We start from the raw sequence: 25,243 nt of genomic DNA, 5'->3' as shown, positions 1-25,243 counted from the left end.
CGGTGGCGGCAGGAAAACACAACGTCCCGCGGCAAATCTTTACGCCTACGGTTTTTGCGCACACACACACACATTCATATATTATTATACTCTTTTAAATACACAAGATGAGGCGTGGCACAGATTTTCAATATTATTATAATGTCCGCGCAACAAACAACAAGGTCGATAGACTATTTACACGACACACACACACGCGCGCGCGTATTATATTATTTTTTAAGAGTATCGCGGGTTCGCCGACTTCCTGGCGTGGAGACGATGGCGCAGAGGCGGCTCGCGTTTATCACGCATCGATGTATTATAGCAGGCTACATTTCGATATTATACAATTATTGGCAATACACTCGACAGGCTTATATGCATTATAAATCGTATTAAGACGCGCGCGGTTGTTACTACAATATATCATTATAGGAATAATATATTATTTATACGCGTCCGCGCCGCTGGCGAGACATGGTGTTGTGTAGAAAAAAGAAGCGCCGTTTTGCTCGGGTTCCCCCGCAACGGCGCTAACGAACTTTCACCTCCCCCCCAAACTGGGTCTCCGCGAAGATTTTTGCCGTCACGCGCGTTCGTTGCGCACATCATACTACTTGCGGTGGTCCGTGACGGTATACCGCTGCTCCGCGTGTGTATTATCAGTTTGTAGGTATAACTCACACTGCGCACCGTACCTATACCATATATTATGATAATAATAATAGTAATATTTATAACATTTCGAGTGCACGTCTGATGATAATGTTACGGCACGTGTTCACGCGAACGTGCGTGGGCGTGTGCTCGAGATGATTTACGAAAATCGGATTGGAACAATGTTGTAATGTTTTCGATCCACCGTACAGGCCGAGGGATATCCGTCGTTGAATCCAACGCACGCGCACCATAGATAATATAAGAATATTACATCATTATCATTATGGCGCTCGCACATATTACATGATATACGACGATTATAATATTATTATATCGAAATCCTGCAGCTATTTAGTTTCCCGCGTGACCGCAGAGACGACACCATCACGGACGATGCACCGGTGCAGTGGTTTTCTCGGAACGACATCGAATGGCACGAACGACAATCGCGACCGGGAAACACCAGACTTCCATTGTATATTGTATTCGTTGGTGGGTGGGCGGGTTGGCGGGTAGGTAAGGAAGTCGTCACAAAACCGCAATGCTCAGCAATAGGTATATAATATTATATATATTTATCGTACAGAGGTACGCGTGAATACTTAAATAAAATAGGTATAGCCGATTATGCAAACGATATAATATTATACATACCTATATATATATATATAGCTAGTCATCTGGGCTGCTGCTGCCGCGGTTATGAGCACCCAAAGTCCTTCAACGACGGCACAAAGCAACGGTACATCATCGTTATCATAATAATATAATTTGCACAAATCTCTCCCGCGTCGTATCGGATGGGAGTTAACACTGTTTTCGCGTAATATATTATGTATATTCATAGTAATTTATGTATTATGAGCGATTTATTTCGCAACTATAATCGTACAGCAAATAGTATACAAGTACCCAGTTCAAAAGCTGCAATATTATATTAATTTCATATGTCGAATAATATTTTGGATTCGAGTGGTGTTGAAGTCAATATATCATTAATACTGCAGTATAATATAAGGTTAGTTTAGTATAGGTACAAAGCGTAGACAGTCCACCTGAAGTCGACAAAACTGTCTTACTTGAGGCGTTTTCGATCGATATAATGTGTTAACCTTGTGTTTGAAAAACAATTTTAAGTGCCTTATGTATATATTATAATAAAAATAATTGTACGTCTACGGTACGTACAATAGGTGCGCGTCTGCACGGACATATATAGTGGTGCGGTTCTCTGTACAGAGATTAGTGAGAATTTTTTTGAAGGGTTTCGTCATCAGTAAGCCGTTTCGAATTTGAAAACTACAATTCCAATTCTTTCAACCTGCTTCTTTTTTTTATTGCTGGGTTGGATTGCTCTGAATTCAGTGACGGGATTGGATATTTTAGTTATACCTGTAATAGTTCGACGTTCGACCGCATAACAATAAAACACAAATATTATATAACTGTCGAGATCGATCGATGAAAACGCGGTAAACAATCGTGAGGACGACTCTGTCGAAGAAAAAAATATTATAAAACAACGGATTATACCTATACCTATAGGACGAGAAAAGAATGTGGTTTTTTATTTTTATTTTTCTCTCTACCCCTCTCCTCACCCCCCCCCCACCCTCAACACGTATTATGAGTGTACGTTTCGTCCGTAATATCCTAGTCCGGAGGCGGCGCCGAGTTGACACTATTTATGGCGTTGTGTTTCTCGGTATACGCGCCGCCGCCTCACAGTTGAGCAACTATTAGTACATAGATATAATTATTATACCGTGCAGCCGACAAGACGTCGCGGTCGTCAGAGAACGCAACTTTTCGGCTGGCGCGCGTTTTTTGGATGAGGTCATATTATTATTATATTTATTGTTGCCGGGCCCCGTCTATCGGCCTCAGTGTAAATATTCCGGACGACATTTGCATGACAAACACAAACACACACACACACACACACACACACATACACACACACACACACATAGGTACATAAGAGTTGTTATTATAATAATAGCTATCGGGCGCGCTGTGTACACACACACGCGAAAGGAATGCCTAATGAACTGTTTAGTGCTCGCGCTCGAAAATTGACTTGCGTTAAACCGAATGACTCGGCAACGTCATCGTAAGTCACTTGCGCCCACCCCCTCCCTCCCACCGTGACGACCGGAGTCGAGATAATAATGATAATAACGATTTCGACCGTTTTGTTTTCCGAGGTACGCTCGCAATGGGTCAGCTAAATGCATGCATCAGGGCGATTGGAATTGAAACGATCTTATATGCGCTGGTTTAAGTTCCAGTTTGGGATCTTGAATGTGACAAATTAAGGTATTTTCAATAACGGCTCTTTTGGTCCATATACCATTACGGACGGTATAATAGTTCCAACTTATCATTCATATTTTCAAGACTTAGGAAAAAAAAATTAGGGATTTCTATACCTATTATACATGACATAATGATTAATTCGCCGTAATGTTATATTATTATGTCCGTGTTTTATTGTTATTATCTTTAGTGCTGTTTCGTACTTGTATATATATATTGAAATCGTGTGAATTGTCATTCAATCTTCATTCAATCTTATCTATTCGACCGAATTCAACATAATATAGTGATTTAAAAAAGATGTACCTCGCAGTCGACAGGGTACCTATAATATTATCATAGCAATTAATTATATAATATTATATCGTTATTACTTATTATTTATGAGTAGGTACAGCTCGCGCGTGGCTGTGACGACTGCAGGAGGCAGGCATACAGAAATACCCCCCGCTGAAACCATGACGATTTATATTGTTCGTAAAGAATAATCACAAATCCATCTCGTTATAATAATAATAATAATCGGCGATTATCGTTTACAATAATTATTTATTGTATCGTTCAATAACGTCGAGTGCGGTAACGTACCATCTACCGCGAGTCCATCACAATAATATTATCATTACACCACTTTTATCCTATGAAATATACCGTTTAAATATCTACATGGCTTGCCGCAGTATATCGAGTGGTTATAACCACTGGCCGGTGCATCGGTTTCTGGTGAAAAATTTCCGAGTGTGAAGTGGTCGATATACGCGTGAGGTCTCGACGATCCACTCGAGTGGAAGAATAAAACGGAAAAAATTGTAAAAAACCTGAAAACATACACGACGTCTTCGTGATATTGCTATCACTCAAACAGGTGCAGGCGTCTTTGTGTGATCCAAAAGTGTGTTCGTAGGAGTTTCGCGCTGCAGGAGGCTTGATTATAATATATTTTAAAGGCGTCTGTAGAAGCACACTCTTGCGAAGACACGCCACTTCCATGTGTTATGTGGTCTTCTCAAAACCTTCGCCAATATTTTGCAAATTCATTTTTAGAATATCAGCAACGTTTTTAAATTTCTTTTATTCAAGTGGTTGTACCAATTATTTGACAGACATGTAAAATTAGGATCGGTAGTGTCACGCGCTGTTTTAAATTGCATATTATTTCATATACCGTACATGATAATATTATATCTTTTCGGTAGCACTCTTTTTTCAATAGCACACCCGAATTTAACGATATTGTAACTGTTTATAGTCGATGTCGTTCGGATAAATTAATTACAATTTTCGTGTTTTTTGTGAATTAAACAAAATATTTTGTCACATATTATGTTATCTCGTCGATGGAACGAAACAATAACGGATAGTGTTACAGACTATACTTTAATTTTGGATTCTTGCACACAGAGCGTATACAAACGTGTTTCGTTTTCGATTAGTCAGTTACCGAGAACTGCAATTAATATTAATCATTGTAATGTTAAAATGTATAGTTTATTGGTGACCACACACCCGACACATTTTCAGTTGCACTCGGTAGTCACATATGACCCTCACAATGTACACCGCTACATGAGATCGGAAAAGGGTAACGATGAAAATATATTCAATACATTAATTTATTACGCGTTGTTATATCATTAATAATATTTAAAGTATTTTTTTTCTGGTTTACGACAACATTATAATGGTAGTCTTTGTTGTTTACCCATCAAAGATCAATTCATCACGAATTCCTATCCCCGCATATCCGAAGATAAATAGAACTCAATTATAATTCGAAAGAATGCTTCCACGTCATAATAATACATGGGTTTGCTATTACTATGTATTATGTAATTCTATCATTATCAGTATTATTTTTTTTTTGAATTCATAATTTTTGATTTATGTACCCACACTACATTATATAGTGCTTCAGTGACTCGTGAATGTTAAATATATTTTATAGTCACGTTATTTAGATGATTGTTACTCGTATGTGAGATCTATACACCGAAGACGATCATAAATGAAATCTTCGAATATATAAACGGTAAAAATATTACTCAATATTATATGTGTATATAGGTACCTATACGTATAGATATCAACAAGACGGATAAGCATCACATGGCATATTGTAAAGGGGTATACGTGATACGCGTAATATTTGAGACAAAATCTTTTTATCTTAATTTACTGTTGTTTCCTGCGTGACACGCGAGTGATTTATCGAGAAAAAGCTTGTGCGACCGTACGTTAAAGTGCGTAATATCCGTTGAACGAATCGCGTTGTAAAATATATATTCAAGAAGACACTTCGAGGTTACCTACAGTATACCTACAGTCACATATTATATAGTTGCAATATAGTAATATAATACTATATGTATAAACCGTGTGCGTTTCGAATTTAAATCCGAATGAATTGTAAAGAGAGACGACGCGCTGAATATCTTACATGTACATACGGTGTCCAATGTCCATGTTAGGAGTATTGTTATGTGTTAATTGCAGGTATGGGATATTTATTACTTTTTTTTTAATAGTGTTTAACAAAGAGAATTAAACGTAATTGCAGCCGCTCTTAAAATTCGCGAAACGTTCAACCTCCAAGTGGTCGCAAGTCGGTGAAAATATTTGGAGGGAAATGTATAAAGCAACAATAACATGATAATATTCCATTAAAATATTATGTAAAATTGAATTTCGTAACGATAGTTATAATAGGTTCGTATATAATAATATACAATATACCTAGGTACCATCTATATAATATATTATAATAATATGATTATTATATGATTCGACGAACCGCGACGATCGGATTCGTTTAATCTATACGATAAAATAACATAATAATATTATCATAAATTGCAATATACGCGTGGCCCGAAACGCTGATAAATTAAAACATGATAATATAATATTATGTATAATAAAAATAATAATAATAACCCACATCGTACTGACCTCGTCTAGAGAAGGATAGATATATATTAATATAATATCCGAACGATGATCGATTACGCGAGCACGCCCGCCGCGGGATGTGCACATCTGCACCGCGCGTACTGCATATAGCGCGTCGTAAGCGTAGGTCGCGGGCAAACGATCTTTGAACCTTCCGACTGTGCCGTCGTCGGTCGGCGGAGACTTTAACGCACGCTGCGATGCTGCAATGTTGCGGCAGCTCGACGTCGAGTATAAAAATATTATAATATCGTGTGCACCTATAGGTAGGTACTGCAGGGTATTCACCGTGTTTGTACTCGCATTTAACCGCTTTACATATATATATTTATATATGCACGTTATATAATATGCACACCTCTAATCTCTATCCTAAGGCGCACGACATGCCTATAAACATAATATTTTAAAATCAAATTATACTTACCTAAACGGCTATGTGCCTATGTATACTATTATTACCTATTATTTTAAAAATTAGTGAATATCAATAATTTATATCTTTAAGATTTAACATAAATAATCACTATATAGATCAGAATTTCATAGTTTTTCCACTAACACTGCGAGACATTTTGCAGTACATTGGCCATTGATACTTAAATATTACGCGATAGTATGTCTGCGGGTACATAATATTGGGCGCAGCAATACCTATGATTGTATACATAATATTATATTCGCTTACGTTTGTATATTTACTTCTCTCCGGACACCGTGACTTGCCCGAAGAAAAATGCCGCTAGCGGCCGGATTCGAACCGGCGCCGGTGTGCGTCGCAACCGACGCCTTAATCCGCTTCGTCACTCCGTCCCCCAATTATTATTACTATAATTTATAGAAAACGTTGTTTCACATTAAAAAAAAAAGTGCTGCAGACTTCTACGTAGGCCTACCTATTTCGAATCGTTATTTTAAATTATTCTAATCACTATAATAGTAATTATATACTTCTTGTCGACTTCCAATTAATATTATAATTTATAACTATATTTATGAAATTAAAATATTGAAAAATACCTACGCAGCAGGTCTTTAGCTGATTAACTCTATATAAAATACGTAGTTCACTCGTATAAGTTGTTTACATTTTCAGTCCCCGCGGGTATAGTGTATAATATAGTGTATACCCACGCATACCTAATATTGTTAGATGTTATAGTATTTATACAGACTATAATATAATATGTCGTATCGTAGTGATAAATTATTATAATACCTCGCAGCAGTTGATAGTTTTAACCTAATTAAAATCATCCGCCGATTTTGGGCGATACGATTTTGGAGACAGCTCATCACCCCCTCCGGTCTCAGTATATAAGTCTAAACTTCGAAAACTATACTCTCGTCGTCAAACAGCTATCGGCGGTGTTAACGACGCCGCTGCACTTGCGTCCTTTTCACACCCACAGCGTATATGTATATTTCTGTCTGCTTATATCCGACCGGAGGTGACTCTTGTAGATTCTACGATATTATTTAATATATATTTTAGATTATATTAATATTTTATAAGGCCGTGGTGCAGTGGTTAGGTAAATTGACTCGTGACCGCTAGGGAAGTGCAAGCGGGAAACGTTTTTCCGTAATTCTTCTCTTCGTTCTACATCGACGTCGATCGTGCAGCACAACGAGAGCTGATATAATAATACCCTCCCATGTAAAACATGTAACCGAGACCAATCGTCGTTTCCTCCCGTTCATCCGACGGTTGTTATTTTGGGGTCAAAAGCCCCGTGCCGCCGAGCAGAGGTCTCGCTGCAGGTGAAACAGGATGATCGTCGTTTGCTCGCGTCACTAAATATTTTATAAGATGTAATAGATGTACAGGGTGTCTGTTCGTTTAGTTCATACTATGCGGTTACAATAAATATTGTGCCTACAGTAAAGCTCATATATATCAACGGTTATATCTATCATATATATCATCGACCTGCTGCCTAAACTTTAAAACTTACAAAATTAAAACGGATACCGAATACCCTCAATGGATATATTATAGGTATTTTAGAATTTATTTAAATGTTAACATACACCCACAGTGTACTATATTATTTCTAATTAATGTGTTTTAAAGAAAAAAAATTGGTGTTAATATTGTTTTATCACGAACTATTGTGTGGTAAACAACACAAACTATAATATATACCTATAACAATAAATAGTAACATTATAAAAATCGTTTTACGAAATATTAATTGGAAAAAAAATTTGTTGACGAGCACAAACGTGCAGGCGAGACACCCTGTTTAATATATGCAGTCAATACCGTCAATACCAATCTATTATTATTATTATTATATAACTAAAAAAACCGTTTAACGAATACTCATTTTGTTCATGTATATGAACTCGTTAGCACCGCCGGAAATTCGCTCACCGGTGAGACGAAAAAACCGTCGGCGCGCGACATACGCGTATATATATATATAGGTAGGTACATAATATATTATTAATTATTCGTCGTCTTTCGCGGGACGCGTCTCTCGATGGATATAAACGCTGTCGCTTAGTAAATCGCAGGCAACGAATAATATCATACCGTAGCATACCCGCGCGACGTGACGATAAAACCGTTTTTAATATACGAAGTATAATCATAATATTATTATTATATACAGCTGACGTCGTATCGTCGTGCGAGCCCCGCGAACCGTCTAAACACGTTAATAGACTACAAATACAATATACGAGAAAATCGCTGTTTTTTTCAATTTCGCGTCGTATAATACTATGGTGAATATGCGCATGTGACCATACGATAATAACAACGAAAAAACAACAGTAAGTGATACGACATGACGTTTTTCAACACTTTCCGCGGCATTATAGATACGTGAACTTGAATCGTTATAACAATATTCTTTCTCTCTCTCGATGCGATAAAACGCCGCGATAATATTATACTCACTCCAGAGGTGTTGTATATACACTATACATAATAATGTGTATAAAATATTATTTTAACTACATATGTGCCGATGAGGTTTAAATTTTTTTTTTCGTTTTGTCGGTTCCTTAACGCACACAATGATATTATTTATTGTCCTTATAATACTACTATGTTATTATTTAATTCGTTTAGTCGTGTGTAACGCACGATGTCACGACGATGTAAACTCCTACCGTGCGCGTACCGATTAAATAATAACATACAACAATATTATATTATAATAGTTGCAGCATTGCATAACGCGAGTTTATTGGCAGCAAGAACGAGGAAAAGAACGACGGTAATATTATATATTATTGTGATCACAGTGTATAATATAGGTAACAGACATATCACATATGCGTCTATACGAACAATACACATATTGTGTCCACAAGACCTGCAGCAGTTCCTACATAATATAATATATATAATAATATAATATGCCTGCACGCAACCGATTGTCCGTTGTAAATCAATCTAACGTCGCATACACATATTATTATGCCTCCAAGTTCATGTTCCAGCTTACAGGAGTAAAGTACAAACGACATCATTATACATACCTGGGGAGGAAAACTGTTATAATATATTATTATTATTATACTGACTATTGTCGTATCTCGAACAATGAACATAATATATTTTATTATATAATACTGATTAATATATATAACACCGTGATTTCCTCGAGCTAACATCACATATTGCACGTATATATATATATAGTGAGGGTATAATATATTTTTTTTTTTTTTTTTATTGGGTAACCCGCGGCAACATAGGCCATTGGGTGTGGGGAGGGCACTGTAGGTTTTATATTGGGTAGGTTTGGTAGGTTTTATATTGGGTAGGTTGTATAATATATTGTAATACAGTACTAATATAATCAGCTGAAACACGAGCTCGTGTTTGTGCCTCCAAATATTGTGTTCACCTCGGTCGTACGTTATATACGGGATTACGGGAATCATTTTTTTTCGAAAATTGATTTAATATTAAAATAGGTTATACCTAAGTTATACCTTTTTTGAGGGCGTTTCGTTAAACCACCGTAAAAACAAAATAGGACTTTTTTCGTATATTATTTAGGTGGGTAGTGTATCGATTTATAATAATATTTTTAAAACTTCATATTGTAATAGGCAAATATATTAAGATATAAAATCTTCAGTAAAATATAGACATACATCGACATATTATAATCACATTTTATATGCGCGTGTACAGGTATTTTAAATTTCGGATCTACTTTTAAGCCATCGATCGACCGTTTAATGTTTGTCCATCCATGACCTATAATAGCGTATAAGCGTATAATATGTAATAATGTTATTTATAATATCATAAGCCATATAGAAAAGGAGTTTACCGTATTAATACAACGTTACGGATTCTCAAGGACGTTTTCAGGGTCACGTCATCTGCACGGGTTCGTGCAGTAGGTATACATAATAATTTATGCATATAATATGAGTATAATATTATGTTGCATAATATACACGATATTGACAGATTTTTGATATCACTCGTATGATTATTGTGAGCACGTCTACGCGTATCGTAAAATCGCCGGGTCCGAATATAATAGATTAGGTACATCTATAATATATACCTATACCTACGCGATTGGACTATAACTCAATGGTTCGCAGTGCAATAAATGATTGACCCCCAGGCCGCGGATCCTACAGAAATCCATCCGGATATGCGTGTAAAATATTATTGTGAAACGTGGACAGGTGGTTTATTTTCCGTAGAATTCGTGCGTCAAAATACATAAAAATGACATACCGCCCATGTAATATTATGGTTATAAAATTATAGTATAGATGTGTAATATTGTACGACACGCGACAGTGATGGACGACGTTTATATTCTGTCATAATATTGCACCAATTACACGTATTATATAATTAATAATATATAATTAAAATTCACCATTATATAATATAATGTATATTAATAATATTATATATTATTATATCATAGTAAATTTTTATTTTCACCAAACGAAGAAGGTGGCCATTGTATTCGATACACGATTGCTGCAAGTAGATACCATAATATTATGCAGAGGTTATAATCATGGAGCACGGGCACATAGGTTTTTAGCGCAGAGTTCAAAACAGTATACAGATTGATGTTATGGGCGAGGAAAAAACGTTTTGTTCAAGAATCAGAATGTGCGACTATTAGCTCAATAGTCGCATAAAATCGTTGTGTACCCCGTGCCCGGGAAGTGACACGGTTCGACTGACCGTCTGACTGACCGGCCTACAAATAACAGAATACATATTTTATGGTCAAATATAGGAAATAATGAATAACAATAACCTAAGGGTTCGGACGAAACCGAAACCGGCCAAGACCGGCCGCGAATAATTGCGTAAGTGTGGTAAAATTGAATTAGAGAGTTCCATTTTATGGGCCGGTCACGCTTCGATTTATGATAACTGTTCACCCGCATGTTATTATATACCTATACCGGTAATAAACATTCATATACATATACATACACGCTATGCAGATTTATTAGATAAGACAGTGTAAGATATTCAAACGGTTACAGCATCAATATACCATTTCGTTTATATTATATATTAAATAATATACTCGGTGTGGGTATACCATTATTATTATCAGGTATATCATACGAACGGTTTTTTGCACTTTTATGGAACGAACATTGTTTTTTTTTTATAATAGCGTTTGGTATAATATTATAATATACAGGTACCTATAATAGTTACAGTGAAGTGTTTACAGTGTACAGGCCACAGGCGTACGACACTATATTTTACTCGATTAGTGAATAATATTATTATGAATAGCTGACGAAACCACGAATGTCGATGGCCACAGATCGGTGCAGGACCGTGTGTAAATCGAACGTTTTACACGCTGTCGCCGCTTATTGTTGAGTTGTGTAATCCGCCATACGAGAAGGTATCGTAAGACCGCGTTCGACGCGAATTTTTTATGTCCTACACCCGCGTCCAGCTATATTTTCTTCTCGTAATAATAATTTATTATTAATAATATATAATATAATATGTTCCTATGTATGTATACGAAATACAAATATTGTCATTACATTTGTCACAGTCGCCGACGAAATTCGGTCCCGCGACGACGCCTCAATGGTGCAGGTCGGGTCAGATAAGAGGTCGATCCTTCATTAATTTTTTATAAAATCGGTGAAAATTCGGCAGAGATCCACGCGAAAATCCATTTTACGCAAAGACGCGTGTATCCCCATATTATGCAGGATCCGTCGATTGAAGGCAAGGGCTCTGGTAGACGGTTGTTACGAAATTCTTACACCATATTATAAAGATTACCTGCGTTCTATTGTTCTAATATCATTAAATGGGACATTATAATTCGTAGTAAATCGCAACTACTAATTAACAATGTAAACAGTCGGTTAACAGAATTAAATCGGTAAGTACTGAACTTGTCGAATCATTGATATAATGACAAAACTGAGTAAATAATGATAACAACAATACTACTATTGTACCTATACCTATATAAATGCGTTTGGAGGGGATAGAATTCGAGCTATGCTTTGTCCCTTTTTCGCTGCAGGATATACAGGCACTATGTACGATGAAATATTATACTAATAATTATTAGTACAATAAATAATATGTAATTACTGTTATAACAGGCGGTCGGTATTCTATACGTGCATTATGCATTTCGACGTTCGCATCACTTAACTATACCTATACTATAGGTCCTATAGGATAGGTAGTAAAACTGCACGTTATACAACAATAATATTATTATATTACGATCGTAATAATGTTGTGCAATTACGAGATACACGGACGACCGTTTAACTGCAGCAGTAGCACCGTCGGCGGCGGTGGAACCGAAATTTAATATTACACTACCCACGGCGACCGTGGCAATGACAATAACAATATATTATTATTATAGGCATGATGTGTGTGCAGAAGAATAATAGAGGTGCGTTACCCTGGCACCCCAAGGTCAAATTTTCGACTTGAAAACTGTTGGGTATTATGTTATTTATTATGTAACAATTTGTAACCACAAAAAAAAATTTTGTAATCACACCGGTACCCCCGAAAAACCACTTTACAAGTTCCGGGTGCCAGGGTAACGTTACCCCGGCACCCCGTACAACAAAAAATGAAAATTTCGACTTGAAAACTGTTGGGTATTATGTTATTTGTTATGTAACAATTTGTAACCACAAAAAAAAATTTTGTAATCACACCGGTACCCCCGAAAAACCACTTTACAAGTTCCGGGTGCCAGGGTAACGTTACCCCGGCGCCCCGTGCAACAAAAAATGAAAATTTCGACTTGAAAACTGTTGGGTATTATGTTATTTGTTATGTAACAATTTGTAACCACAAAAAAAAATTTTGTAATCACACCGGTACCCCCGAAAAACCACTTTACAAGTTCCGGGTGCCAGGGTAACGTTACCCCGGCACCCCGTACAACACAAAATGAAAATTTCGACTTGAAAACTGTTGGGTATTATGTTATTTGTTATGTAACAATTTGTAACCACAAAAAAAAATTTTGTAATCACACCGGTACCCCCGAAAAACCACTTTACAAGTTCCGGGTGCCAGGGTAACGTTACCCCGGCGCCCCGTGCAACAAAAAATGAAAATTTCGACTTGAAAACTGTTGGGTATTATGTTATTTATTATGTAACAATTTGTAACCACAAAAAAAAATTTTGTAATCACACCGGTACCCCCGAAAAACCACTTTACAAGTTCCGGGTGCCAGGGTAACGTTACCCCGGCGCCCCGTACAACAAAAAATGAAAATTTCGACTTGAAAACTGTTGGGTATTATGTTATTTGTTATGTAACAATTTGTAACCACAAAAAAAAATTTTGTAATCACACCGGTACCCCCGAAAAACCACTTTACAAGTTCCGGGTGCCAGGGTAACGTTACCCCCGGCGCCCCGTGCAACAAAAAATGAAAATTTCGACTTGAAAACTGTTGGGTATTATGTTATTTATTATGTAACAATTTGTAACCACAAAAAAAAATTTTGTAATCACACCGGTACCCCCGAAAAACCACTTTACAAGTTCCGGGTGCCAGGGTAACGTTACCCCGGCGCCCCGTACAACAAAAAATGAAAATGTCGACTTGAAAACTGTTGGGTATTATGTTATTTATTATGTAACAATTTGTAACCACAAAAAAAAATTTTGTAATCACACCGGTATCCCCGAAAAACCACTTTACAAGTTCCGGGTGCCAGGGTAACGTTACCCCGGCACCCCGTACAACAAAAAATGAAAATTTCGACTTGAAAACTGTTGGGTATTATGTTATTTATTATGTAACAATTTGTAACCACAAAAAAAAATTTTGTAATCACACCGGTACCCCCGAAAAACCACTTTACAAGTTCCGGGTGCCAGGGTAACGTTACCCCGGCACCCCGTACAACAAAAAATGAAAATTTCGACTTGAAAACTGTTGGGCATTATGTTATTTACTATGTAACAATTTGTAACCACATCGGTGCTTCGGAACTACTGTCTTTTTACATTCATTATTTAGTTCGTATTTAAATTAATTGAAAATTGTATGTTTGAATTATATGCTTACCTGAGTCTCAGAAGTTGAATAGGATTTTTTTTCTAAATTAAGATTTTAGAACCAAACTCAATATCTTATGTCCAGTTCAGTTGACAATTTGAACCATTCATTTTAAATTCAAAAAAAAAGTTTTCCATCTATGTTTGTGGTCCCTAAATATTGATTTCTTCCTTTTATATATATTATATGTATTTAGTGTTTTTCAATATTTTGGAAGACATTTATATAGATGTGTTTACATTTCAATTTTCAAGTATCTAGAGTTTAGACCATTGTTTTTGAAGTTATGAATGAATAATTAAAATAGTTTTCATGTTTGGACAAATTTTGAATACAATTTTACACTTAGGTTGTACAAAACTCTAAGTTAAAAAAAAATTGTATCCAATTTTCGATGGATTTCCCAAATTGTTGACAAACTATTGATTATTGCTGAAATAGCCTCATTTTACTACCAATTGAGAAATATGAGGTGATATATTTAGATCTAAAGAGAAGTTTCGATTAATACAATTAATTACAGCAATATAAATGTATACTAAAAATATATACTTAGTAGTATGAACTGACAGACTATCGTTTTAATTTATATTGATTTACCTGTAATTTTATTTATTTAATTTTAGTATACTTTTATATTATTTACATTGAATACAATTTTTATAGTTAAATAAGTTAAACTTATACTTTACTAATTCACTCTAATTTTCAGTAAAGTGTTCTTTAGCATTATTTTTAATTAATTGCTAATAATTGTAGTAAGATAACTATGTTTTTTTTTATTTTACATAAATGTCACATGCCTGTTGAGCACCTCACGTATTAATTGGAAACGGAATATATTTAAATAAAAATTAATTCGAAATGTTGACGTTTTATATTTACAATTTATTTTGAATACAATAGCATTTCAATATTTTCCTTCTTTTTTGTATTTAATGATATGCCATCTCTGAGATCATCATACACTTCCCATTGGTCATTTGATCTGTATGCAAACGCTTTATAGTGTCCTGTGGTCACTCTTAATCCCCACCGGTCTTGTCCACAAAACCCTATAGCTCCTCTCAAAAAATAAATATCATTAATTTTTATTGTTTTTGGAATATCATCTAAATACAAATGGACTTCTCCTGCATAATTGTTTTGGATTGCTCCTATATCACTCAGATTGGATATGCTTATTGATGCTTCTAGATCTGAGAATATAGAACAATGTATAAGAATTAAAATGATTAAAAAACATAAATTTATTGATTTTCTTTATCTTTATTTAAAAATGTATAAAGTACCTGTAGGTAATGATAGTAGTTCTATCAACAAATGGTTTTTTATGCTGGCAGTTATAACTCTCTCACTTTTGCAGCTTTTACACTCAATAAATTCCTTATCTAAGAAGTTGTTAATATTTTCTTGAATGTTTATTTTCCCCTCATAAGCAGTCAATGATATTACTTCATATCTATTGTCTAAAGAAAATTCTGGACAGAAAAGATCGGGTTAGGTTAGGTTCGGAACACCGGTTAACTTGTATGTATGATGGCATACCTTTTAACAGCTTATTGGCTGTTGATGAAATTGTATCCATTGCATCCATTAATTTAATATTGCCGAGGTAATCTTATATGAGTACCTCCTAATTAATTATGACCATTTTCATTTGACCATCAAATATAGCTTGCTCTCCAATTATGAAGCCATGTCCGATATCGTATAGTACAGCGGTTCCCAAACTGTTTTTTCCGCGGTGCCCTTTTAGAGGCACCAAGTTAGCCACGGTGCCCTGCTGTATATAACATGAAAGATAGAACAAAAAAAGTACTCATTGAGAACCAATTTTATTAATTTTATTAAACCTAATACAATCTAAGCATTCTAAGCTACACAACTAATTTAATTATAAATTAATGCATTTTTAAAAAGATAAATAAATAAAAATTATTGTTATTATGATTATAATTATTACATACAAATATAACAAATGAAAAATATTTACAATTTAATTTTAATTAATGTGATGTATGTGGCTGCTTATTTTGGCACAGTTTTGCAATGTCAGGTTTTATTTTTGATGATTGGAGTCGGAGGTCAGATTCAACATTGAGGCGATTGCGGTATTTGGTTTTAGTTGCAGCGTATGACGAAAATCCTGACTCGCATAAGTAAGTAGTGGCAAAGGGTAAAAATAGTGTTTTCGCTTTCTCGCTTAAACCTTCATAACTTTTGTCTTTCAAACTTAACCAAAATTCGGCATACGCATTGCTGTTGAAGGAAGATTTTAATATTAAGTCAGAAGTTAAATCGATCAACCTTTCGTAATCACTTGAAGATAAGCTTGAAGGTTTCATACAAACTGAGAATGGATTCAGTACCCATTCATGGTCTTTCAACAATACTTCCCGATCTGCAGGAAAATATTGCTCAAAAGAATTTTTTAGCTGTTTGAGGTGCTCAATAATCTCGTTGACAATATTAGTAGAAGCCTGCTCATCATTTTCTTCCAAAAAGGCTTGCATTATTGGAAAACATTCAAATTTGCCTTTAGTAGTACACTGTGCCCAATAATCAATTTTCCTTTTGAATGCACTTACTTTGTGGCTGGCATCAAAAATTGTCATAGTCCTTCCTTGTAAGGAAAGGCTGAGCTCGTTCATTTTGCTAAAAATATCAGCCAAGTATGAAAATTGACAGAGCCGTGTTACATCATTCATGATTTTACCCAATGTAACGTTGTGGTCCATTAAAAATGAAAGAACTTCAGTTCGTAATTCCATTAACGGCGTAAGAGCCTTGCCAAATTTTTCGTCAAGCATACAAGTTGCTATATCAATAAGACATGGTTTTATAAGCGTTTCAGCAATAGTATGAGCTTCACCTTTTTGAGCAATTCGGTAGTTCACCATGTAGGAAGCTCTCAGTGCATTTTCGTTGTCAGTTTGAAATAACAGACTAATAAGTAATAGTTAATTGAATACATCGTCTGACATGATTAGAATATAATAAAGGTACAATCAGTCAACAATCAACAATTATTTGTAATAATTTATTACCCATAAAATCATATCTAGTAATAATATTATACTGATAAATATCAAACCCAGTAATTGGGCATATGGTTTTTATATACATTTTAAACTTATGAAACGTAGACCGCGGCGCCCCCAGAAAGTGCTCGCGGTGCCCCTAGGGCACCGCGGTGCACAGTTTGGGAACCGCTGGTATAGTATATAAAATACTAATCATACATATTGTACATCGAGTTTTTCGGGGGTACCGGTGTGATTACAAAATTTTTTTTTGTGGTTACAAATTGTTACATAATAAATAACATAATCCCCAACAGTTTTCAAGTCGAAATTTTCATTTTTTGTTGCACGGGGCGCCGGGGTAACGTTACCCTGGCACCCGGAACTTGTAAAGTGGTTTTTCGGGGGTACCGGTGTGATTACAAAATTTTTTTTTGTGGTTACAAATTGTTACATAACAAATAACATAATACCCAACAGTTTTCAAGTCGAAATTTTCATTTTTTGTTGTACGGGGTGCCGGGGTAACGTTACCCTGGCACCCGGAACTTGTAAAGTGGTTTTTCGGGGGTACCGGTGTGATTACAAATTTTTTTTTTGTGGTTACAAATTGTTACATAATAAATAACATAATACCCAACAGTTTTCAAGTCGACATTTTCATTTTTTGTTGTACGGGGTGCCGGGGTAACGTTACCCTGGCACCCGGAACTTGTAAAGTGGTTTTTCGGGGGGTACCGGTGTGATTACAAAATTTTTTTTTGTGGTTACAAATTGTTACATAACAAATAACATAATACCCAACAGTTTTCAAGTCGAAATTTTCATTTTTTGTTGTACGGGGTGCCGGGGTAACGTTACCCTGGCACCCGGAACTTGTAAAGTGGTTTTTCGGGGGTACCGGTGTGATTACAAATTTTTTTTTTGTGGTTACAAATTGTTACATAATAAATAACATAATACCCAACAGTTTTCAAGTCGACATTTTCATTTTTTGTTGTACGGGGTGCCGGGGTAACGTTACCCTGGCACCCGGAACTTGTAAAGTGGTTTTTCGGGGGTACCGGTGTGATTACAAAATTTTTTTTTGTGGTTACAAATTGTTACATAACAAATAACATAATACCCAACAGTTTTCAAGTCGACATTTTCATTTTTTGTTGTACGGGGCGCCGGGGTAACGTTACCCTGGCACCCGGAACTTGTAAAGTGGTTTTTCGGGGGTACCGGTGTGATTACAAAATTTTTTTTTGTGGTTACAAATTGTTACATAATAAATAACATAATACCCAACAGTTTTCAAGTCGAAATTTTCATTTTTTGTTGCACGGGGCGCCGGGGTAACGTTACCCTGGCACCCGGAACTTGTAAAGTGGTTTTTCGGGGGTACCGGTGTGATTACAAAATTTTTTTTTGTGGTTACAAATTGTTACATAACAAATAACATAATACCCAACAGTTTTCAAGTCGAAAATTTTACCTTGGGGTGCCAGGGTAACGCACCTGAATAATAGAGGACGTCGTAAAATAAAAATAAAAAAAAAAAACATACACGCTCACAATTTATTTCTTTCCGACAATAATTATCATTGCCATTATGAATCGTACGTGCGTATCCATCACCGCGAATTAGTCGTGAACGATGTGCCCGACTAGTTGTGTACGACGCGTGTGTTATTGGGTTTAGCGGACATATTATATAGGTGAGCGTATTGGGCGGCGGTCTCCGTGGATGGGCGGGAAGTGGAGGTCCTTGGACGTGGCGCTCGTCTATACCGCCGGTCGATATCATAGTAATATATTAATAGGTTAAGTGCGGTTTTTACGACATTTTTTTTCTTCCATTTTTTGAAAACCTGCTTTTATACATAGTATATAATATATATGCGCGCACTCCGTCGCAGCAGTCGATATCGAGTTCGTGGTGCAAAGTCTATCAAACCTTCAATGCATTATATTATAATACTATATAGGTACCTACATTGTGCATATGATATTGATATAGTTTATTTTTTCTCATAATATACAACTTGTTACGCTGCACCTCTGGCCTTAACCGTCGTTCGTGTCACCTCCACCCCCCCTCGAAATACGCGTAGGTAAAATATTATTATATAATATTATTGTAAGGCCTGCCCAAACGAGTTTATGATTATCTTTCGGTGACTAGACAGATATAAATGCGATGAGAAAATACTTCGCCTGATGTATCGTTAAAGCAGTCGTCGTGGAAGATTTTCACGAGCATAACGACGATGGGAAAAAAAATCGCACAACCCCCTTCCTCCCCCCATTATTTGCACGTACATTACAATCACACCGGAACTGTCGTTAGTTGTGCGTGGTGTAAGAACTTTGGTATTTAAATGTCATACTCGGAAATCGATATGACCGTGTGAATAATGCTCGTCGTACAACTGTCGTTAAGTCGTGAAATATATATTATTAATACTTACGCGTGTTTTACAGTCATCCGATCGAAAAAGTCTACAACGCTGTGTGTAATTTTTTGCGCCTTAAAAACAGTGTTGCCGACCGATTCTCATTCTCATTTTAACGACTACACATTGTAAGAGAACAATAATATTACTTACTATTGATGGGATTTTGACAATCGTGTCTACACAACCCAATTTTTGACACATCGATGTCGGACAAGTATTCTAACAGATTTAGGTACCATTTACGCCACCGCAGCGATATATTTTTGTGATTAATGAGTAACGATTGCATCGCCGTATACTGTGTTGAAAACGAATTAAAAAAATTAACAATATTATAATATGTTGTGTCAATTACTCGACGGTTTGTAATAACTGACAACTATAAGGTTAGAAGTTTCAATTTAAAGGTTTTAAGAACGCATTAGTTCTGCACGTAAAAATCAAAAATATGCACTAAAAACAGTATACTTAATGGACTGAAAAATCGTAAAAGCTGTAAATATGCCCTTGAAATCAAAATCACTCTAAGCTCGCAAAAATATGGCCTTAGAAACACTTTTGATGTTTTATTTGTAAAGTCGTGAAATTAATTTACAGCTTGCTCTCGGCAATAAATCTAACAAGTCGTAAAAAAAAAAAAAACAAAAACGTGCAAATTTAAAAATATTATAGTTAACACGCGATCGCCACCAAAGTATAGCTGCTTTATACACACCCGCTATAATACAATACAATAATATTATAGTCTAGTTAATATAAGTATATTATAATAAGTTATGGTAGGTATATATCTCAAGATTCGTTTTCGTGACCACGGCGTCCTCCTCGAAAGCTAGAGCGTCTCTGCAGGGCAGCGCCCATACTGCACCATCTCTCGGAGTGGGTATGTATTATTATAGTCAAACTGTCGACGACTGCGTGTAAGTCGTCGCAAGTACGTGTGTATGTGTGTGTGACGTATGTGTGCAAGGATATAGACGGGCGGAACAGTTCGCATGAAATCGTGTGTACACACAGACACGTATTTTTAACGGCGTCGGGTAGTACGGTGGGCGGATGTGCGCGGGACGTTGTGCAATGTCGCGGCGGTATATGCTCCAGTGAATGGTAAAAAAATCATGATATAATATATATATATATATGTATATGGTAAACAGTAATCCGCCCTTGACAAGATAGACGTTTCACTTTCGACTTGCGTCGCTCGCCGTGTTTATCACTGCGGTTCGACGACGTATAGGCAGGCGCGTTGGCGCGAATAAAACAACCTTAACGCGCCAGACGTGCAAATAATATTATTATATAGCATCGTCTTAGCGAATCAAAGATTTGAGTTTATTTATAAATATATCTAAATTAATAATCACAAAAGAGTTGCGGAAAAAACCCGACCCGTCACTGATATTTTGGATGTTATTATTTTTCCAGAACTGAAAATGACTAAAAACGGCGGCGTGTCACTGCCACTACGGCTGTTGCTGCTGTCATCGGCCTTGGCGACGGTGGCCGTAGCCCAGTCGAACTACGATCAGGTCGAAAACAGCATCGATTTCCCGAGTCCAGACCGGGGCCTGCCCGAGTCCACGGTGCTGGACGGCAAGGTCACCAAGCTGGACGAATTGTCGCCAGTGATATTTCTGAACAGGACCAAAGCGGCGCTAAACTGTGCCGCCGGATTTATGCAGGTTAGCCGTGCACATCATCTGTAGTACCTGTTACATTAATAAATAATATAATACGTTAATGGCGATATTAAAATATGGTTATTGTTTCGACGTGGTTGTGTGATTTACATTGGACCGTGTTTCGTTTTCAGATTGAACTCAAGTTCGAAGAACCGTTCTACGGTAGGGCCTACGCGGACTTCGACCGGAGCAGCGCTTGCATGGTGACTGGCAAAGGCAACAACACGGCCAGGATCGACTTGCCGCTAAAAGGATGCGGTACAAGACAAGTACGCGGGATAAAATCCGATATAATTATTTGCAATTATATTTTTTTATTCTACCTGTAATTTAAATCGATGTTTTGTTTTGTGTTTTATTATTTTAGGATCCACAAAGAGTTTTCACCAACAACATCGTAGTCAGGTTCCACCCCTTCCTAGAAATGGACGGTGACGAAGTGGTAACTATAGTGTGCAGGTATCCACCACCCATTGCTCCACCGCCGGCTGGTATTCCTAACAAAATGTAAGTGAATATAAACGTTAAACGTATTTTTGGTGTATAATAACCAGTACTTATATATAATTTTTATATTTTTTTCTAAAATCATAAATATTGATCCGAACTCATATCATAAAATAAACATCATAGTATTGTCATTGAAAGCAGACATCGACTATATAATATTAAAGTTATAGATTGATCAAGGTTACCTACATAATAATACCTAATGTATAATACAGGTAGTTAATACAACTGACTCGACATTATTTTTAATTAAATCATTGATCTTTATAAATTCAAAATGTATTGAAATGTAACGGAAACTAATTTAGTACCAATACAATAATAATTTATGTGCCGGGTGCTTTATCTTAAAGAATCAAAATTCCCGGGAAGTATACCTACTCATTGATAATAATTATTATTTTAAGATTTAGTTTTTTTTTGGTCCAAGGATTTATGTAAAAATGTAGCTACATAATTAAAGGTTAGATGCAATGTGCATTATATTATAATACATATACTCGAATGATATGAAAATACATAACGAACTGTTTTTAAATTCGGTACTTTCAAGGATTCAAATGATAAATGTTTATTTTAATGATTAATAATGCCCCCTCCCACTCAATTAGCAGCACACCTTTAAACATACTCTGTGTACATTCACCCAAACGTAAATATCTAACTTGACTTTTTTTGCTCGTGCAGCATCGATTTACCGTCAACTCCACTGGAACCACCACTAAAGGGTTTCCAGATCCTGCTGATCGTTTGCGGCATATTGTTCCTGTCACTGGTCTTGCTGGGTCTTGGTTGTTCGTACTACTGCCTGCGCAACCAGCAAGTGCAGGTGGTTCGCCGGCACCCACTGTCGTCTGTCGGGTCTGATAAACTGTCCGACTCCAGCCTGTCCATGTTCGATGGGCTGAAGATACCGCGGGCTCGAGCCCCGACCCTGGACAGCTCTTCCGGTTCGGAAATGGCTCTGGTCAGCGCTGGTGACACGTTGCCCAGCGACTATCCGTCTGAATCACCCAGTTCCGGGCACTCAGAAGCGGAAGACGTGGACGGTCGCAGTTTGAGACGGTCGCCGAGTTCCGGTGGATCGTACGAGAATCGGGCGTTCCAGCAAGAATACTACGGAGAACGGTATCAACACTTGCCGGCGCCGACCATCACTCCACCGCCACCACCAGTTCAACCGAAGTTTGACGTTCAGCTCCGGGTGAAACGGGCCCCACCGCCCACGCCCAGCCCTACGCCACCACCGTCCGAGTCTGAGACGAGCGTGGCGGCGTTGGAACGGAACCTGACCACCATCCTTGAAAAGGACGAGACGATGTCGACAACCACGACGACGGCAGCGGCCGAGGAACGGTATCGGCCGGTGTACTCGACGGTGGTGCGCAAGGACAGAGACGAGACCGAATGGTATAGGACGGAGGAGAACGTGATGGCTACCAATGATGATATAAGAAGGTCACCGCCGCCACCCCCGCCACAGGTGCAACTGCATACAATGGACAACAACCATCGGTATGCCACCACGTCCAAGTACACGACCGAGATGCAATTGGACGTCGTTGAACCACCTGTGGTACCGACCAAACGTCCAGAAATCACGTCACATACAGTTGATGACGTGTTCCTGAAGACGATCACAGAGAAGAAAACAATCGAGGATATCGAACGGCATCGCCGCGAGGTGGTTGAGTACAAGCCACGACCAGTTCCGCCGCCGGCAAGCTGGGACGTGACCATCAAGAACTACCCGAACCCAGACGCGTTGTACCCGCAGTCGGGTGAAGACACGGCAACGGATTGGGATAGTTACTCCGAGGCGTCGTCGGTGACCGGTTATCCACCAGCTGGCGTCGATCGCCAGTCCAGGATTCAGTCGTACAACAGCAACGTGATGTCAGCAGCGGCCACTTCTGAGGAGAATCACATCAGGTACCTGAGCACCATGGACGTGCCGGTGCCTAGGCCGGACAATTGGGAATCGTTGGTCCGCGTCCTGGAACCGGAACCGGAGCTGGAACCCAACGCCAGGTACAGGGTCGAGCAAACACTGACCCTGGACGACAAACGTAAATGGCGGCAGATTATCACAACTGAGTCGACGCTCCGACAGCTCATCACTGAGGCCACCGTTCGGGAGGACTTTGAGCGCATCCGCAGCGATCCCAAGTACGAGAGGATATTCGAACCGGAAAAGTGGGACGTTATCATACGCGTGATCGCACCACCACAGCACTACGACCAGAAGGCCGCTGGGTCATCCAACAGGTACACTAAGAAGAAGACCGAATTTGAAGGCGCCAGAACCAGAAGGAACTCGCTGCCTACAGTCTACGAATACGATTCTGACGGTGGGTCTAGCGTGAGGACGTTGACTGCGGTCGACGACCATGGCCCAATGGGACCAGCCCGGTCCAGGAGAACGTCCAGGTCGAGCTTCAAATCCGACATGGATGTCAGGTAAGATATTGAGTGCATAGTATTTGACTTAACATCAACACACCGAGTGATAATGACATTTGGCAGTGCGTTTATTTTCTAAAGAACTAGTGTAGTTTAAAATCACGTGGTTGTATTATATTATTAAAGTGTGATTTAACTAATTTTTTTTAAATATCTTAAGAAATCGAACAATATTCTTTTGTGTTCATGGGACTGTACGTGAGATATGATTAATTCAGAAAAATGTACAGTCAAACTTTGTAGTTAGGAATGATTTATGTGTTAACGATCTGTTTTTCCCACTCACGGTCACATCCTGAGGCTAATAAACCGTGGTTAGCGATTAAAAGGGAAGGGGATAGTTTTCGATTTAATTTATTGGTTAAATTAACTATACTCTATAACACATTAAAGGTTTATAAAAATTAATACACATCGATACGTGATAACAGATAACCTGACACGAACACATTATAATTATAAATTATAAATATATTTTAAGATGCATAAATGTCGGTGTATGAAAAATCGAATTTATAGTGATATGTTTATAAATTCTTATAACAGACGTTAGCGGTGTATTCTTATTATTATTTTTTCATTTGAACAAAACCTTTACAGAATTTAAAAAAAACAGATGATGGTGGATACTTTTAATGTATAGTTGGCCGAAT

General features: G+C 37.3%; 3 protein-coding genes across 3 annotated transcripts in view; 1 reads left to right on the top strand and 2 right to left on the bottom strand.

Moving 5' to 3' along the window:
* The window catches only part of LOC132948490 (uncharacterized), a 64,853-nt gene that overhangs the window by 36,679 nt on the left and 2,931 nt on the right, over positions 1-25,243 (top strand). The window contains exons 2-5 of the mRNA XM_061018978.1: positions 21,361-21,617; positions 21,749-21,886; positions 21,985-22,124; positions 22,815-24,587. Coding sequence (XP_060874961.1) covers positions 21,369-21,617; positions 21,749-21,886; positions 21,985-22,124; positions 22,815-24,587 — 2,300 coding nt within the window. The 5' untranslated portion in view covers positions 21,361-21,368. The remainder of the gene's footprint in view (positions 1-21,360; positions 21,618-21,748; positions 21,887-21,984; positions 22,125-22,814; positions 24,588-25,243) is intronic.
* Positions 14,182-16,388, bottom strand: LOC132949485 (uncharacterized). Its single transcript, XM_061020400.1, has 3 exons — positions 16,011-16,388; positions 15,755-15,943; positions 14,182-15,661 (listed from the first exon to the last, which is right to left on the bottom strand). The coding sequence occupies exons 1-3, from the start codon at positions 16,057-16,059 to the stop codon at positions 15,351-15,353; spliced, it is 549 nt and encodes a 182-aa protein (XP_060876383.1). The 5' UTR covers positions 16,060-16,388; the 3' UTR covers positions 14,182-15,350.
* LOC132949554 (zinc finger BED domain-containing protein 5-like) lies at positions 16,472-17,774 on the bottom strand. The gene has a single exon (XM_061020500.1). It carries the CDS (start codon positions 17,363-17,365, stop codon positions 16,472-16,474), a length of 894 nt encoding a protein of 297 aa, XP_060876483.1. The 5' UTR covers positions 17,366-17,774.

The sequence above is a fragment of the Metopolophium dirhodum genome, chromosome 7, assembly GCF_019925205.1.
Source record: "Metopolophium dirhodum isolate CAU chromosome 7, ASM1992520v1, whole genome shotgun sequence".
Classification (NCBI taxonomy): Eukaryota; Metazoa; Arthropoda; class Insecta; order Hemiptera; family Aphididae; genus Metopolophium; species Metopolophium dirhodum.
The sequence above is the reverse complement of the archived record's forward strand: the minus strand, read 5'-3'. Positions and strand labels throughout refer to the sequence as shown.

Coding starts and splice junctions, on each gene's coding strand:
- LOC132949554 (XM_061020500.1), bottom strand. CDS start 17,365: ATGGTGAACTACCGAATTGCTCAAAAAGGTGAAGCTCATACTATTGCT.
- LOC132949485 (XM_061020400.1), bottom strand. CDS start 16,059: ATGGATGCAATGGATACAATTTCATCAACAGCCAATAAGCTGTTAAAA. Junction 15,944..16,010: donor AGCCAATAAGCTGTTAAAAG/GTATGCCATCAT, acceptor TTTTCTGTCCAG/AATTTTCTTTAGACAATAGA. Junction 15,662..15,754: donor ACTACTATCATTACCTACAG/GTACTTTATACA, acceptor CTATATTCTCAG/ATCTAGAAGCATCAATAAGC.